This window comes from Lissotriton helveticus, chromosome 5_1 (genome assembly GCF_964261635.1).
Source record: "Lissotriton helveticus chromosome 5_1, aLisHel1.1, whole genome shotgun sequence".
NCBI classification, from domain to species: Eukaryota; Metazoa; Chordata; class Amphibia; order Caudata; family Salamandridae; genus Lissotriton; species Lissotriton helveticus.
In genome coordinates this window covers 287,517,802-287,534,902 of record NC_136065.1, presented here as the reverse complement: position 1 = coordinate 287,534,902, position 17,101 = coordinate 287,517,802, and the positions used below count along the sequence as shown (strand labels likewise).

Here is a 17,101-nt window from a genome sequence, read left to right as displayed (position 1 = left end):
AAAATCGATATTAAATTACTTACCTTCAATTCGATATTTTTCACCACTATATTCTGTCCATTCGATATTTTGTCCATTCTATATTTTTACTTCAATATTATGGTAATTCGATATTTTGAATTCAATATTTTGTGTAGTTACCATTTCTGTAACCTGCGGTGTGCTACATGGTGTGTTGTAGAAGAACACATGTTTGAATAAAACCCCAGCACATACCAATTGCTTCGGAAGTCTTCACAGTTGTTGTTCACCCCGGATAAGTGTTTGGTTCCTTCACATGATGATTGAGTTGAGGATGAAGCAACATGTATGTGACCTAAACTGAGGCTATTCTTGATTTGTTCCCCTCCATGGTTAGCAATCACTAGTATGATTCACCTGGTGCGCATTTTCTTCTCTTCCTTTTGTCCAGAGGAGAGAATCAATTACTACCGAAACGTATCAGCTCTTATAAGCGGAGCAGTCTATTTATATACAATGGACTTTAGACTAATTCAATTGTTTGGCAAGTAGTATGGTAACAAGTGGAGGTTTTTCCAGGTGACTCCTTGACATTGTGACCACCTCCTAGGTGGTTTATGAACTTGAATAATTTCATAAGCACCTATGATGCTGAAAATCATTGAGAGTCAAGACATTGTTTGACATTGTATAAACTCTATCCATAGCAGCTGTTTGCGTTAAATTGATAATACATATTTATGTTCTAAGGTTTCTTTTTTGTTGGTGAGCTATTGTGAATGGTTGTATGACAGAACTCCGCATGCCGTTATAAAGCAGTCTCTACCCTGACTGCGAGATTACCACTTGGTCCTTTACTATGCAAGTCATTACAACACCTTGCCTTAGGGTGGCGCTGGACTTTGGATTAGTCTACGCAACAGGATGGAAAGGTGTTGGACTTAAACTCCAACACCAGACCAAGAAGGCACCCCCATTGTGATGACTTGCTGGGTATAGAAATGTTTGGTAACGTCGCAGTCAGGCTAATGACTGCATTGTAAAAGCACATCGTGGTAGTAACTGTGTAGTATAGGATGTTTCCCATTATGAATATATGTTTGTCCAGAAACCCTGAAACAAAAAGAATGAAATGTAGATATATTAATTGCCCCTTTCACCAAGATGTAATGTAATGCAATGTAAAAGGAATTTTTAAAGTGTCCTCCATCCCCCACATACACAGTTTTGGCTCTCCATCCTTCAGTATTTACATGAGACAGCAGTTGACTTTATTCACGGTTCACTTTCAAAAATAGCAATATCACTGTGGAACTATTACATTGTATGCCACATTATATGTGGCCACTATCAACTTGATTTGTTTGAAACAATTACTGGCAATGGAAACATTAGCTTTTAAATCTTGTGCAATCATTTTCTGCTTGTACTTGAAAAGATTTAACACTGTAAAAGTTATTTTGTATTGGTACCTCTACCCCACCAAACTTAAAAGGCTCTTTCTTAGCTCTTCCGGCCTGTGCTGGCATGGATATGGCCTTCTTGAGGATGTTCACAATGTATATGGCCCAGTGCTGTGAATCACTGGGACTCTAGTACGCACTACACAATTTATAGTATTCCTTTATATCATTTTGTTTATTTCAACATGTCATAATGCCTTAAATTTATTGCATATTCACAATGTTCATCATCAATATCATTTGCAAATCAATGAAATGTTTATAACAATAGCATAAAATTATGCCTAACGCAACAGTTTTCAAAACACAGGTTTACAGAAAAAACAACCAAAAACAAAAGAAACAACCCAATGCATTTCGGGGCGCAATAGCCCCTTCGTCGGGGGTCTGAAAAAAGGGAAGATACAAACAAGGAGAGTATTAATCATACGTTTTAAGCAATGTTCCACCTTTTAGACCATCAAGATATGTTTATCAACGCTTACCTAAGTAATAAGAAGTAACGTATATCCTGTGTATAGTCTGTGTAAATGTTTTGAGCAGTTGTCTGTGAAAACCAAAGGTGCATAAACTCGTCAAGTTTCGTATACAGTGGCGACCTATTCAATATTAAAGTAGCTGAGCAAATGAACGAAAATAGCGCTTTACCTGTAGAGCCGAATTCAATAGCGTTTCTACATTATAGAAAACAAAAAATGAAAAAAACGGGTTTGACACATATATGTGACCGGAATGGAAGATACATATGCATCCTATTTAAATGAAAAGAACTCTGGAGCTCACCTGCGTATTGTTTAAGTCTCGTGAATGCGTAGCGGAAACCTGAATCAAATAAACGACTTACATCAGTACACAAATATATATTTGTGTTTGAGCGATAAAATGGTCAAGAAATAATCGAGGCTCATTACCTGCGAGTCTACAGTTCAAGCTTCGATCTCGCTGCTGTTTTCACTCGCGAAACTGATGAAACAGAGAAATTGGGGCTGTTATGATTTCTCAACGCGCTTACAAAGCGTCAGAGAGTGATATTTTAGAAACTCTGTGCCAGGGCTTACCGTCCGATAACTAAATGTTATTTTCAGGGCAGTGTCTCCGTCGTCTTGCTCACCGACCGGAACCTCAAGCGGATGCATGAGTCCTACTTTTATTTTTAGCTCTCATGTTCATGGAGAGTAGACATGGCCAACAGACTACCTAATCGCCTTTGTAGTTATAATTATACGGCGATAAGAGCATTGAATCGGTGTGAAAAAAACGCGCTTTAGAAACAATTGAAAACTTATTGTAAAATACGATCGAAAAAATATATGAGCAAATGTAGCGTCCTATGGAAAATACAAAGTCTTTCCTTAGTCATGCCTGAAAATTAAATGTGCATGTGTATTGTACCTTAACCTTGATGTCCGGGGCCATTAGTACACCATATTGTACAAATAACAATCTGGATATCAATGTTGCCAAATAAACTATCTGTGTACAGTCGCAACATAATATAACATTATTAAGTGATTTATGCGAATTTTCAGATCTAAAGGATCTTTTACCTATGGTCTTATACCTGCCTATTTACAGTCTATATACAAGTCAACACTATACATTATTACAAGCAATGTCAATTTCTCTACATGAAACACAATGCCTATCTGGACAATCCCATGATCATATAATATATCCTTTGCTGTGTAAAAAGATGCTTTGAACTCTAGGGCAGTGTGAAAATTTTTTTTTTTTTTTTTTTTTGTATGTCTATGCGCTTAAAGGAAACACGACATCTCCATTTTGTCATTCAATCCTAAGGGAACCATTGTCTGCAATTTCCGGATCCAGAAAGCTTCTCTTTGCAGAAGTATCTTTGCGTTGTCCATGCCCAGTCTCTGGGGTACTATTTCAATGATTTGAAAGCGAAGTTGAGCTATATTGTGTTTTTTCTCAATCCAATGTTGTGTAAGCGGTGACGTTAAGTTCTTATTGCGTATCCGACTCTTATGCTCAGTGAGTCTTAACTTCATTTTTCTATCGGTTTTACCGATGTACAGTAGCCCACATGGGCATTTAATTGAGTAAACAACATGTTCAGAGTCACAATTTGTCGAATGTCTAAGCATGATTTTCTCTCCAGTCCGAGGATGCAGTAGAGTGCTGCCTATGATCACATTATTGCAGTTTTTGCAATTAAAACACCGTGATGTCCCTTTGTGGACCAATTCTTGTTGCAGTGGAGTTGGTTTATTGAGGAGTTCCTTTAAATTTTGTGCCCTTTTATATGCGAATAGTGGTCGTTCATCGAATAATGTGCCAAAATCCTTTTCAGCCAATAGGATCTCCCATCTCCTTGAAATTGTCCTTTTAATGTCCCTAGATGCAGTCGAATATTTGGAAACAAAAACCATTCTGGTGCTTGAAGTTTTAGTTTTCCTTTTTAGAAGTTCTGTTCTCGGTGTTGTTTTTATTTTTTCTAGATGTGCCTCAAGTAGTTTTTTTGGGTAACCTCTGTCGAGGTATTTCTGTTTTTGTTCTTGTAGGCTCTTGTCACATTGTTCTGAATTAGAAGAAATTCGTTTGATCCGCATGAACTGCGATACTGGAAAATTGTTTATCAAACTGGCTGGGTGAAAGCTAGTATATAGTAACGCTGTGTTCTTATCTGTTTCCTTTTTATATAGTCTTGTCTGGATGGAGTCGTCTTTGATTTCTACAAGAACATCTAAGAATGGTAATGCTGTGTTGCTTACGTTGTGGGTAAATTGGATTCTCGGGTCCACAAGATTCAAACTGTTAATGTTGTTAAGGAGTTCAGATTTGGGACGCTTCCAAATAATAAAAATATCATCTATATAGCGTCTGTAGTAAATCAAGCCTTGTTGCCAAGTTGGGTCCTCCAGAATGTAGTCCAACTCAAATTTTGCCATATACACATTTGCATATATACATGCCCCCGGAAAGCCCATTGCTGTGCCCGTCAGTTGGTTGTAGTACTTGTCTTGCCACACAAAGTAACTATTGAGTAAGCAAAATTCCAATAATTGCAGTATCAAAATTTTTAGCTCGTTTGGTTTGTCTGTTCTAAGGAGAGCCCACTCCATGGCTTCTATCCCTTGTTTATGTGGTATGGACGTGTATAGCGCCGTGACGTCTATAGTACAAAGAGTCCATTCCATACATCCTGTTGTGTCAATATCTGCAAGACTTCTGAGGAAGTCAGATGTATCCTGTAGATAAGTCGGCCAATTCTGAATAAATGGTTGCATATGCGTATCTATGAAGACACCTAAATTCTCAAATATAGATGAACAGCCTGATACTATAGGCCTAAAGGGAGGATCATTGATGTTTTTGTGTATCTTAGGCAAAAAATAGATTCTTGGTCTCCTTGGGTAGATTTGCTTAAGATACCGCTTTGTGGTGTTGTCTATCCACTGCAATTCCTCTGCTTTACTGAGTATCTCATCCAGTATTTGAACAATCATGGGTGTTGGATCTTGTTCGAGCTGAGCGTAAGTATTGGCATCGTTTACATGTTCATCACCTTTTTTTGTGTAAAACACTGAGTCCATTATGACAAGACCTCCTCCCTTGTCTGCCTTTTGTATTGTTATATCATTATTTCTTGTTAGCCGTTTGAGGGTGCTCTGTTCTGCTCTTGTCAAATTATTCAATTTCCGTTTGTAATTGATTTTATTCAGATCCGCTTTTACCAAGATTTCAAAGGTATCCAAGCTTTTATGTGATACTGGTGCCATGAACTGACTTTTGGGTTTAAATGGTCTGTCTATCTCATCTGTTTTTTCATTTTTTGTTTTCTATAATGTAGAAACGCTATTGAATTCGGCTCTACAGGTAAAGCGCTATTTTCGTTCATTTGCTCAGCTACTTTAATATTGAATAGGTCGCCACTGTATACGAAACTTGACGAGTTTATGCACCTTTGGTTTTCACAGACAACTGCTCAAAACATTTACACAGACTATACACAGGATATACGTTACTTCTTATTACTTAGGTAAGCTTTGATAAACATATCTTGATGGTCTAAAAGGTGGAACATTGCTTAAAACGTATGATTAATACTCTCCTTGTTTGTATCTTCCCTTTTTTCAGACCCCCGACGAAGGGGCTATTGCGCCCCGAAATGCATTGGGTTGTTTCTTTTGTTTTTGGTTGTTTTTTCTGTAAACCTGTGTTTTGAAAACTGTTGCGTTAGGCATAATTTTATGCTATTGTTATAAACATTTCATTGATTTGCAAATGATATTGATGATGAACATTGTGAATATGCAATAAATTTAAGGCATTATGACATGTTGAAATAAACAAAATGATATAAAGGAATACTATAAATTGTGTAGTGCGTACTAGAGTCCCAGTGATTCACAGCACTGGGCCATATACATTGTTAGTTTACCAGTGGGCAGGCACTAATCTGGTACAGCACACTTATCGCTTTAAACGCTTTGAACAGAATAGAAATCTGAGTGCAGCACCCTTCCTCATTCATCTTCTTGAGGATGTTCGCCATATATGGTGGGACTGCCCGACTACGGCCCTTTTTGGGAGGAGATTCTAACTCATATTAAAGGAATGCTAGGTTACCCCATACCGCCCTCTATCGAGAAAGTTCTTCTAGGCATCAGAGATCCGGGGTTAGAGCATCAGACAAAAGCAGATAGGGCGATTTTATGGGTGTGTCTAGGAGCAGCCAAAACCTCAATAGTAGCAGCTTGGAAAAAGACAGAGGCTCCAGCGGTGTCATTATGGCACTCATGGCTCTGGAGACTACTCACGATGGAAAGATTAGCAGATATCTTTAGAGTTGGTTATAAACGTTTTGAGTACCGGTGGGGCCCGCTAGTTTCCTTTTTCTCGAGTGGCCTCTCATCAGCGGTATGCCCACCTTCCATAAGAGCACTTCACCTTTTCCAGCTTTAGGATGGTTTCTCACCCTTGCCCGAACACTTTCAGATATACGTCTAATCCCTCATGGCCTTGCAAGACTAACTTAGGACATGGACCTCGGTTCTGATGCAAGACTGACTACTTATTGCCACTCAGAAAGATGATTTACCACCACCAGGGAAGAAGGGGGAGGCGTCTTGTTTAAAACAATGTTGGGGCGGTTTTCTTTCTTTTTGTTTAGGGTTACTTTGGTAAAAGGGTCATGACTCTAAGACAGAGAGGGAGACGGCAGGACATCACATAAAGAGAAAATTAACACTGCTTAGATGTATTTGAATGAACAATGTCCTATATTTGCTTCATGCTCTCATCACAATGTAATTTGTTGCTTTCAAGTCATGCTGAATAAGTAAAGCTTTGAAGAAAAAAAAGTTATTTTGTACATTTGCTCCACCCTTACCTTGATGTGTTTAGGAAACAGGCTGCTGGGAGAGGAAGATCGTGTATCTACAGCGCCCAATTGTTTCTTGTCTTTAGAGGAATCTCTGTTGCTGCTCTTTTCCTTCCCGTTGTCATTCTGGTTCTCTTGTTCCTTGAGTTGCTACAGATTGGATAGAAGTGAGACAGTGATGTTTGGGTTGGTATCATTTGAAGTGCTTTCATTGGACTATGGCGCCTCCTATTGAAAGTATTCAACATTTGCAGGTTATGGTGTCAACGTGTGGTTTGCCAAATATGTAAATGTGTCATTGAGCCAACAAACATCTCCCAAAGGGTCTGATTTAGAGGATAGTGGATGTCTGTCTGCTGCCCTCATCATTCCGCTGCTCTGCTTAGGTAGTGGCTGAAGGCAGCGCTCCCTATGATGAACTGCCACTGGCCTTACCAGTAAGAACAGCAATGTAATAACTCCAAACCACTGGAAACAATGGTGGACTGCCACCCAGTTTAGGGTGGAAGATTCGTCTCCTCTTTCTTGAGTGCCTCTTGTGTGAACCATAGCAGTCTCATGGAGAAAACACAACAAATGTCCATGTAGAGACTCTGAACTCATTAGGAATATTTTAAATGAAGGTACTTGAAATGCACCCGCTCTTTGGTCCTCATTACAAGTGCCCTGGGAAGTGGGCTTGCATTTAGCCCTCAGGATAGCAAGGCTGGGTAGTTCAAGGCTTACTCAGGGAGGTGGGTGTGGGAAGAACATCATGATCAGACAATCAGTGTTGCGCACTGCACAATAAATTGTCTTTAATGGATGTACAAGGTATGCACTTTTCTGGATTGTAACAAAGCTGCCTCTGTATCTGGTACTGTATACAGTGCTGGATTCAGTGTCACACTGTACCTTTAAGAAGTTAATCGTGGGTTCATGTTCAGTTCTGGCAGCAAGAGGCTGGTGGTGACTGGCTCTTGCTGCTGTGCACCTGCACAAGGGCCGTGCTGATATTGACCAGGCCCAGCTGACTCCACCTGTCCTTCCATTCCCCACTGATGTGCCTAGGCACTAGCCTTTAAGTCAGTAGAGGAGGTGTTGAAAGGGCACAGGTAGGCAGAGGCTGCATTCACTTGCACCAGGGGATGGAGAATCCATCTTGGTGAAAGGGCCCAAAAGCTCAACCCACCACTCAAAGAAATGACAGTTTGTAAGGCCAGTGCTATGCAACAACCTCCTATCTTTTAGAGGCGTATATCTCTAGAAGGTAAAGAACTTCTACGACTCTCAGTTCTCCAGTTCATATCCTGTGCTTTTCGAAATATAGGGCCCAAAGCCAATCTTTTCTGGAGGTACCAAGTCCTTTTGGAACTCTCCTCCTAAATTTCGAATGTACCCTGAATAGCTTTGCCTTCGAAATGCAGTAGTTAACAGCTGATGGGTCTGTCTATATTTATGATGGACTCTACCTTCACGTGGGTCAAGCTGGTGGGATCTGCTTCCTTCCAGTCGTCCTTGTTGGAACGTTTAATGGTAAGTCCAGATCGGAATTGCATCCATATAGATCCATGCCGGCTGCTCGTTGCACCTGAAGCACATGGACTGTCTGCTTCCTTATTCAGTGACTGCAGAATGAAAGCAAGTAAAATACACTTATTTGCAAGACTGTACTTTTTTAACAGACATGATTAATGCCCTCAATTCGCCAATAAACTGCAAGGCATATAAATATCTATCGTGTCGCTTAATTACTGGTTGTAAATAGCTACATTTTGGAAAAAGGGGGTGGTGATGGACAGAGTTTCTGAATGATGCAGAATACTCTTACCAAGTCAAGAGATCATGGTTTTAATCCATCACCGTTTTTAGCTCAATGCACCATCCCAGCTCAGAACCTGGCTATATGCAAATGAGTCTGTTCCTGTCCCAGTGCATGATGGGAACAGGGCAAACCAAACTACCAAGCCAATTCTTATCCTGGGAAGGAAACAAGCTTCCGGGGACCGGTTTCTGGCATCACAGCCTTCGTCGGCCCGGCTTGCTTGAATCCTGATGGTGCAATGAGCAAGGGACTCACGTCTGAGCATACCCTCCCACACTTAGGGGCCGATTAGGATGGAGGATTTTCCGCCTCCTCCGGGCCGGCGGAAGTCACCGCCGGCCCGGAGGAGGCGGAAAATCCTCTGCGGAGTCACCAAAGACCCACCGCCGCATTACGATGGCTGGTGGGTCTTGGTTTCTGTCCGCTGCTTTTCCGCCGCGGTCGGATTACAACCACGGCGGAAAAGCTCTCATTTGGCTGGCAGTGTCTATCAGACACCGCCAGCCAAATTAGGATGCATTAGTAAACATGCTTTTCCGCGGCGGTTTTTCCGCTGTGGAAAAGCATGTGTACTTTTGATTTTGGGGGCCCGTTGCGGGCCCCCAGGGTTTAGGCGGGTGGGGGGTGCACATGGGGGGTACCTATGGTACCCCCCAGTATTTACATGCACAAAGCGGCAGGCACCGCGCGGTGCCTGCCGCTTTGTGCATGTAAATGTAAAACATGCACTTTTAACATTGCGGCGGGTGCTGCTTGAAGCAGCACCCGCCGCAATGTTAAATATCCAGGATGTGACCGCCAGGGTGGCGGTCACATCCTAATTTGCACTGAGGGACCGCCGCAGCCCATGCGGACGGTCCCTCAACCTCTGGGATGGCGGACGGACGCAAGTCCGTCCACCATCCTAATCGGCCCCATAGTGTGGATAAAAGCAATTTTGGAAAAAGGGGGTGGTGATGGACAGAGTTTCTGAATGATGCACCACCCCCTTTTCCAAAATCGATTTTATCCACACTTGGGGGTCGATTCCGATCCGTTAAAAATCTCCGTCCGTACGACTCGCATCCGGAGCCGTTTCCGTACAACTCGTACGGATGCCGTACGACCGGACGATTCCGATTCCGATCGGGCAACCCGGACGCGATTCGTACGGTCCACGTCGATTCGTACGGAAAAGCGCACGATCACCTACACACCGTACGCCGCGTACACCCCATGATCGCAGGGGTACGCGCCGTACCCCTGCGATCATGGGGGTACGTGTCGTACACCCAGGGTACATGGGGGGTACGTGCCGAACACCCAGCGTACATGGGGTACGGCACGTACCCCATGTACGCTGGGTGTACGGCACGTACCCCCATGATCGCTGGGGTACGGCGCGTACCCCTACGATCATGGGGTGTACGCGGCGTACCCGGGGGGTCCGTTCCGTACCTGTTTCGGGGCGAACTCTGACTGTACGACAGTTTCCAGCTCCCGTAAAAAAAGGGTCGTACGGAGCGTACACTACACGGATCGTACTTGCCGGATCGTAAAAAGCAGCCGCGAAACGTACGGACGTCGTGTACAGCGGCTTCCGAGGGCAATTCGTACGGGGATTTCATTCGTACGGTCCCTGGTACGATTCGGACGGATAGCTGCATCGGGTGTGGATCGTACTACGTCGTTCGTACGGAGACGGTTACGGGTACGATTCGTAAGGAAAAAAAAGCTCCGTACGACGATTCGGAGCGCTTTTTACGGGATCGGAATCGACCCCTATGTGTGGGAGGGTATACTCAGACGTGAGTCCCTTGCTCATTGCACCATCAGGATTCAAGCAAGCCAGGCCGACGAAGGCTGTGATGCCAGAAACTGGTCCCCGGAAGCTTGTTTCCTTCCCAGTATAAGAATTGGCTTGGTAGTTTGGTTTGCCCTGTTCCCATCATGCACTGGGACAGGAACAGACTAATTTGCATATAGCCAGGTTCTGAGCTGGGATGGTGCAGTGAGCTAAAAAACGGTGATGGATTAAAACCATGATCTCTTGACTTGGTAGGAGTATTCTGCATCATTCAGAAACTCTGTCCATCACCACCCCCTTTTCCAAAATCGATTTTATCCACACTATGTGTGGGAGGGTATACTCAGACGTGAGTACCTTGCTCATTGCACCATCAGGATTCAAGCAAGCCGGGCCGACGAAGGCTGTGATGCCAGAAACCGGTCCCCGGAAGCTTGTTTCCTTCCCAGTATAAGAATTGGCTTGGTAGTTTGGTTTGCCCTGTTCCCATCATGCACTGGGACAGGAACAGACTAATTTGCATATAGCCAGGTTCTGAGCTGGGATGGTGCAGTGAGCTAAAAAACGGTGATGGATTAAAACCATGATCTCTTGACTTGGTAGGAGTATTCTGCATCATTCAGAAACTCTGTCCATCACCACCCCCTTTTCCAAAATCGATTTTATCCACACTATGTGTGGGAGGGTATACTCAGACGTGAGTCCCTTGCTCATTGCACCATCAGGATTCAAGCAAGCCGTGCCGACGAAGGCTGTGATGCCAGAAACCGGTCCCCGGAGGCTTGTTTCCTTCCCATTATAAGAATTGGCTTGGTAGTTTGGTTTGCCCTGTTCCCATCATGCACTGGGACAGGAACAGACCAATTTGCATATAGCCAGGTACTGAGCTGGGATGGTGCAGTGAGCTAAAAAACGGTGATGGATTAAAACCATGATCTCTTGACTTGGTAGGAGTATTCTGCATCATTCAGAAACTCTGTCCATCACCACCCCCTTTTCCAAAATCGATTTTATTGACACTATGTGTGGGAGGGTATACTCAGACGTGAGTCCCTTGCTCATTGCACCATCAGGATTCAAGCAAGCCGGGCTGACGAAGGCTGTGATGCCAGAAACCGGTCCCCGGAAGCTTGTTTCCTTCCCAGTATAAGAATTGGCCTGGTAGTTTGGTTTGCCCTGTTCCCATCATGCACTGGGACAGGAACAGACTAATTTGCATATAGCCAGGTTCTGAGCTGGGATGGTGCAGTGAGCTAAAAAACGGTGATGGATTAAAACCATGATCTCTTGACTTGGTAGGAGTATTCTGCATCATTCAGAAACTCTGTCCATCACCACCCCCTTTTCCAAAATGTAAATAGCTACATTACAGCACTGGATTAACAGAGAAACAAGGCAAAGTCCGTCATTTAATTATTTTAATTAGTATGATAAAGCTATCAAAGCATTAACGTCTAATTTAATGTTTGGTTTTATGCATGATTTTAACATTAGTGCTTGTGTGTTTTGAGTGCCTTAAGCAACCATGCTAACACACTGCTAAAGTTGTTCAATGTTATAATGCATGTCTAGTCTGATCCGTGTGTTCTTTTATCTAGAAGGGTTTGGATGTGGTATGAGGTCACTGAAGGAAGCTGAGAGGCTGGTACTCCAGTCAATGTTTGGGTTTTCAGAATCCAAGTGCAAGAGAGGTTCACATGATTCTGGATGTGTTCCAATTGATTACGTCATTCAGGTGCAAAGGAGTAATTGCCATATATTCTACCAGAACAGGCAAGTTATCCAAAGTTTAAGGCTCATGACGTGATCTATGACATCTTGATTACAATACTGCTACATCAGAAATGACATCATTGAAGACAAGACTGTGCATGGTGGGGCCTACTTTCCCCCTTTCTTGGGATTATGATACAGATGTAGAAACTTTGATCAGAGGTATTCAGGTTTTAAGACCTAAATGGACTCAACAGAACTGTGATACTCTTTAACACTGTTTGTGCTACAATTGACTAGGTGCATTCTTTGGAACCTGTCTACATGCAGTGCAAGGGAGAGGATGTGGCCTAATGGCTAGACAGGTTGACCTCGAAGCTGGGGAACCGGGTTTGAGTCTCGGCAGGGACGACAAACTACCTGTGATTCTGGGCAAATCACTTAATCTCCCTGTGACTAACAATCTTCTCCTTCTCACATCACGGTGGTAGAGATAACAGCTGCATTCATAAAGGAGGTTCTAGGGCTTTAACAGTTCATGAGAAACAAGGCATAATTGATGGCGTCAGGTGTTGGGTAGAGGGCTCATGGGCCCTCTACTCAAGAAGCATTTCAGCAGGCCTCAGCAATTGAACTCACAGGCCATGAGAAAATCTACTGCTGGTGTGCACTAACATTAAAGGGATGCCATACAGCTTTGGCAAACACGGAGGGGCGGGAGACCGCAGGCAGTATACACATCACAAAACAGTCTGTAACAGTGACTTCTTGACTCTCTGCCTGTCTCGCTGCAATGTTTGGGATAGGCAACAGTCTTGGCAGCCCTTTGTCAAAGAAAACATCTACAAGGCAGCATATGGAACAACTGAAACTTGGACTCTGAGCTGAATCAAGTCAGGTTATCTACAAGTCAGGCAGCCTATGCCATTTCTGCTCTCAGAAGCAGCCGTAGTAAGTTATTGCCTCAAGCTTGAGGCGGACACGCACTGCACAGTTGTACAGAGCTTCAGGTGAAAGGGTGAACGCTGAGCTGACCTGGTGGACCATCTTGTATCCAGAAACAATGGCAGTTCAAAGTTGTGCCCAACATTTTGGTGGGAAGCAATCATTACAAAGTGCATCTTTGTTGTAGACAAGTTTATTACAACACTTTTGGTCATTGTTTTTTCTTGCCTAGACAAGCAGAACATATAGTTGTAGAAAATGTTAAAATTGCATTATATGTTTACAAACACACATCATGATGATTGAAAGTGGCCTCTTCACATTCAGTAAATGCCCTCATAACAGATAAGCTCTGAAACTCTCAGGGATGATAATGTAATAAAGACAGTATTGTTTGACTTCTGTGGGACATTGAGCCTAAGGGACCGATTAGGATGGCGGAAGGACCACCATTACAGGACCGGCGGTGGCGGTCCTTCTGCTATCTGACAGCAGTTTGCCCCCACCAGATGATGATGCGGTGGGGAAACCTCAGGGCAGCGTGGGGTTCTGCAAAGTGGTCCATATTCACCCGCCTTGCAGAACCAAAAGATAGGGCAGCACTGCGGCAGTGCCTTGCAGGCACAGCCGTAGGGATTACGATATCCCTTTCTGCCTGTCTTTTTGAGATGGACATCCCACAGCGAAAAGACAGGTGGAAAAGGATTCGGGGACCTGTAGCAGGCCTCCCTTTGTGGGAGGCAGTGTTGCTGCACTGGGGGGCGTACCCATGGTACCCCCCTGCATTTCCCTGCAATGCGTGGCAGGCACATCATGGTGCCTGCCACATAGTGCAGGGAAATGCAGTGCATGCCATTTTAACATTGCGTATGGTGCTCCAGCCAGCAGCACTGTCCGCAATGTTAAAAACCCTGATTGCGCCCACCAATGGGGTGGGCGCATCCTAATTGCAGTGGTGGGACCGCTGCATGTCTGGCAGGCGGTCCCAAGCACCGCAATGATGGCGGGCAGACTCAGGTCGTAATGAGCCCCTAATTGTCTGGACTTCATTTATTTCCTAGGGACCTGATAATGCATGGGTATCAGGGGTGCCCAAGGCTTTGGATACACTTTTACCAGTTTGCGACCAGCTGCAGATACTCCATTAAATAAGGCCAACTTGGACTATCAGATTGCCTTCACCAAAATGAAACAATTGTAGGAGAAATGCCGAAATGGAATTGAAGTTATACTGCGGTAATTAGTGTTGGAAAAGGGACACTAGTGCAGAGGTTAGGAGGGAGATATTGAAGCCAACATTAGGAAAAAAATTAGGTCGGGATTTTATTTGGGACACAAGGGCCAAAACAGTGATTTGGGACCTGAGCCACACATTTTTAATAGGGCACAGATGCACGAGCTGGAAGTACTGTGGCCAAGATTAAGAATGAAATGCTAAAACCTGGCTAGAGAGGTGGGCCCTTTGACCCCAACTTTGTACTCAAGGCCCAAGGTCAGGTTCGGAAATAGAGGTTCCTTTGGACTGGTGATGTGACATAACACAAATCAAGTAAGCCAGTTTCCTATCCAAAGGCAAGAATTAGAGCAGGCATTTTCACTAATCACTTGTGTTTACCATACAAATCCATGATGCTGCTTTAACGGGTTATGCTCAGAAGAGAGAACAAGAAAAGAAGTGAAAGTGGCAGAAAATGAAAGATCCTAAAATAATACATAAAAATATAATTTTTCTAACTGCCAAATACTTCTTGACAATTTCTAGGCTTTTGTAAAGAAGACAGAGCAGGAGGTTAAGGGTTAACATGTGTTTTGCAGGTATCTACTCTTTTTTAAGCAATCAGCCTGAGGGGAGCCCACATCATCTTCAATCTGTAGAAATTTAAGAGGTGTGGAATCTGCAGGTAGAAGTCCCTAATATCAGAAATCCACTCTAACAGGCAAGTAACACTCATGTACCTTCCTCTCCCAGTGTGTAAACGTATTGGCCAGTGAGTTCCAATTTCCAATTTGATTTGTTTGCAACAAAGGCGCCTCTCAAGAAAAAGTATTCTCAGAATTGATTATACAACCTGGTAAACTATGTTCTTTTTATTTTCTATGTTTATGAGTCACTTTATCCTTGATTTGGACAACCTCAGAAATTCTTTGGATATTAATTTTTGTGTAGTGGGACTTTGATGACTCCTGTAAGCAAAAGGGGAAGGCATTACTGTTTTTCTAGAGGAGCATCCTAAGGTTTTTTTAGTGCAGCATTATTTCCTTTTGGACTTTCAGTATGTGAGCTGCTGACTGGTTGCCCTTACAGAGTGAGGCATCGACTTGGGGTGAGATTTAGTTGAACAAGTGCTGATTGAGATCTAAGTGTACCCTGCAACTATTCTTAAGCTATTCAACTTCCATTACTATGGCCCCATGAGAGGCCAGCGGACTCCCTAATAAGGCCAGGCAGTTTGTGGCTAAGAGAACCATTAGGGGATCTACAGAAATGCTAAATGCTGACACAGCTCTACTGGGAAAGGATCCAAAGTACAACCTTTCAAAGATTGCCCTCTTTATATATTTCACATGCCCACTGATACATTAATGAATGCCATACATAAAGGTCTCCCACTTCTCACTCAGCATCTTCTCTGTACTTGTTTTTGTTGTCCGGAGCTGCGGTATGCAACAGATCTTCCATTGATGGGATCCTTCATACATTCACACTTCTTTTTGTCACTATCATCAGTTGCATAACTGCACAGTACAGTAGTCACTTCCTCATCCTCTAGTCACATCCTGCAATCCCACTAGTCGCTACAGCATAGTTGGGAACGTAATCCTTTGGGGTGTGATGGCTTAAGAGAGCTATTCTGCTGTGCTCCTTACGGATGTACGCATCTTATTAGCATGAATTGTTAGTCCAAGAACCTTCAGCTTCATGGCTCTAGAAAGTTTGTTTTTGTTGAATTCTGTCTTTCTCTTTCTGTTTAATTTCTTGTTCCTAGACTTCGTGCTCATTTGCCTCTCCCTGTCCTATCACCTGAGTTTCTTTCTTCCAAACTCTCTTATCCCATTTATACCTCTCACATTCCAACCATTAGTGCAGTACTGTCAGAATGCAGGGATACTTACGGATTTAGGATGAGTCTTACATCTTCAGATAACACATAGATATAACTATTTAATATTCTATCATTTGGATCACTTTTTTAATTGTATGATGGAACAAATACTCCTTTTTCAGATTTCTTTATAAACAAAATTCTGTAATAAAATGTTGGTGCAATAAATCATTGATATACTTTTACATTTCTTGCAATGCTTATTCAAAGACACATCTCTTAATATGTTATGTTACAATATTTTATATAGGGCACAGCTGCCCCAGCAAAGGGGCGTCCTGGCGCTTTAAAACAGAAAATGACTGGCTTCAAGGAGTGAAATAGAACATAAAACAAGCCGGCTTAGTTTCCGGGAAAGAGGTGGGTTTTAACAACCCTTCTGAAATCCAAGAGGTTGTCCCGTTCACGTATGTATGCCGGCAGGGAGTTCCACAATTTAGCCGTTAAATAGCGGAAGGAACGTCCTCCCGCTCGGCAGCGCTTGATCCGGGGTATCTTGACCAGATGTTGGCCAGCAGAGCGCAATACGCAGGTCAAGACATACTGGGTCAGAAGGTTGCAGAGCATTTTAGGAGTTGCAAGTTTTAATACTTTGAAGGAGAGGCAGAGTGTCTTAAACTGGATACGCTGAGCCATAGGGAGCCAATGGAGCCTCCGGATGGTTTTAGAGATAGAACAAAATCGGGGAAGGCCTACTAAGGCTCTGGCGGCCGTAATTTGAATGCGCTGCAGCCAGCAGATCTCAGCTTGGTTGGCTCCCAGAAGCAAGGAACAGGCGTATTCCAGCCGTATTCCAGCCGAGAGAGCACCATGGCCTGGACTATCAGCTGCCTTGTAGATGAATAAAAAAACTTGAGGACAGGCCTTAGCCCTCGTAGAATGCCGAAACATGTGGCCGCCACTTTTTTTGTCTGGTAAAAGAAACTAAGGGAGGAATCTAGCCACACACCCAGGTTTTTAACTTCTGATTTGGGTTCC

The 17,101-nt window shown here is 43.3% G+C and overlaps 1 protein-coding gene across 1 annotated transcript in view; it reads right to left on the bottom strand.

The window, feature by feature from the left end:
- Positions 1 to 17,101, bottom strand: part of LOC144752451 (uncharacterized) — a 156,541-nt gene that overhangs the window by 20,970 nt on the left and 118,470 nt on the right. The window contains exons 7-8 of the mRNA XM_078640375.1: positions 8,223 to 8,378; positions 6,781 to 6,921 (exon numbers count right to left, since the gene is read on the bottom strand). Coding sequence (XP_078496501.1) covers positions 6,781 to 6,921; positions 8,223 to 8,378 — 297 coding nt within the window. The remainder of the gene's footprint in view (positions 1 to 6,780; positions 6,922 to 8,222; positions 8,379 to 17,101) is intronic.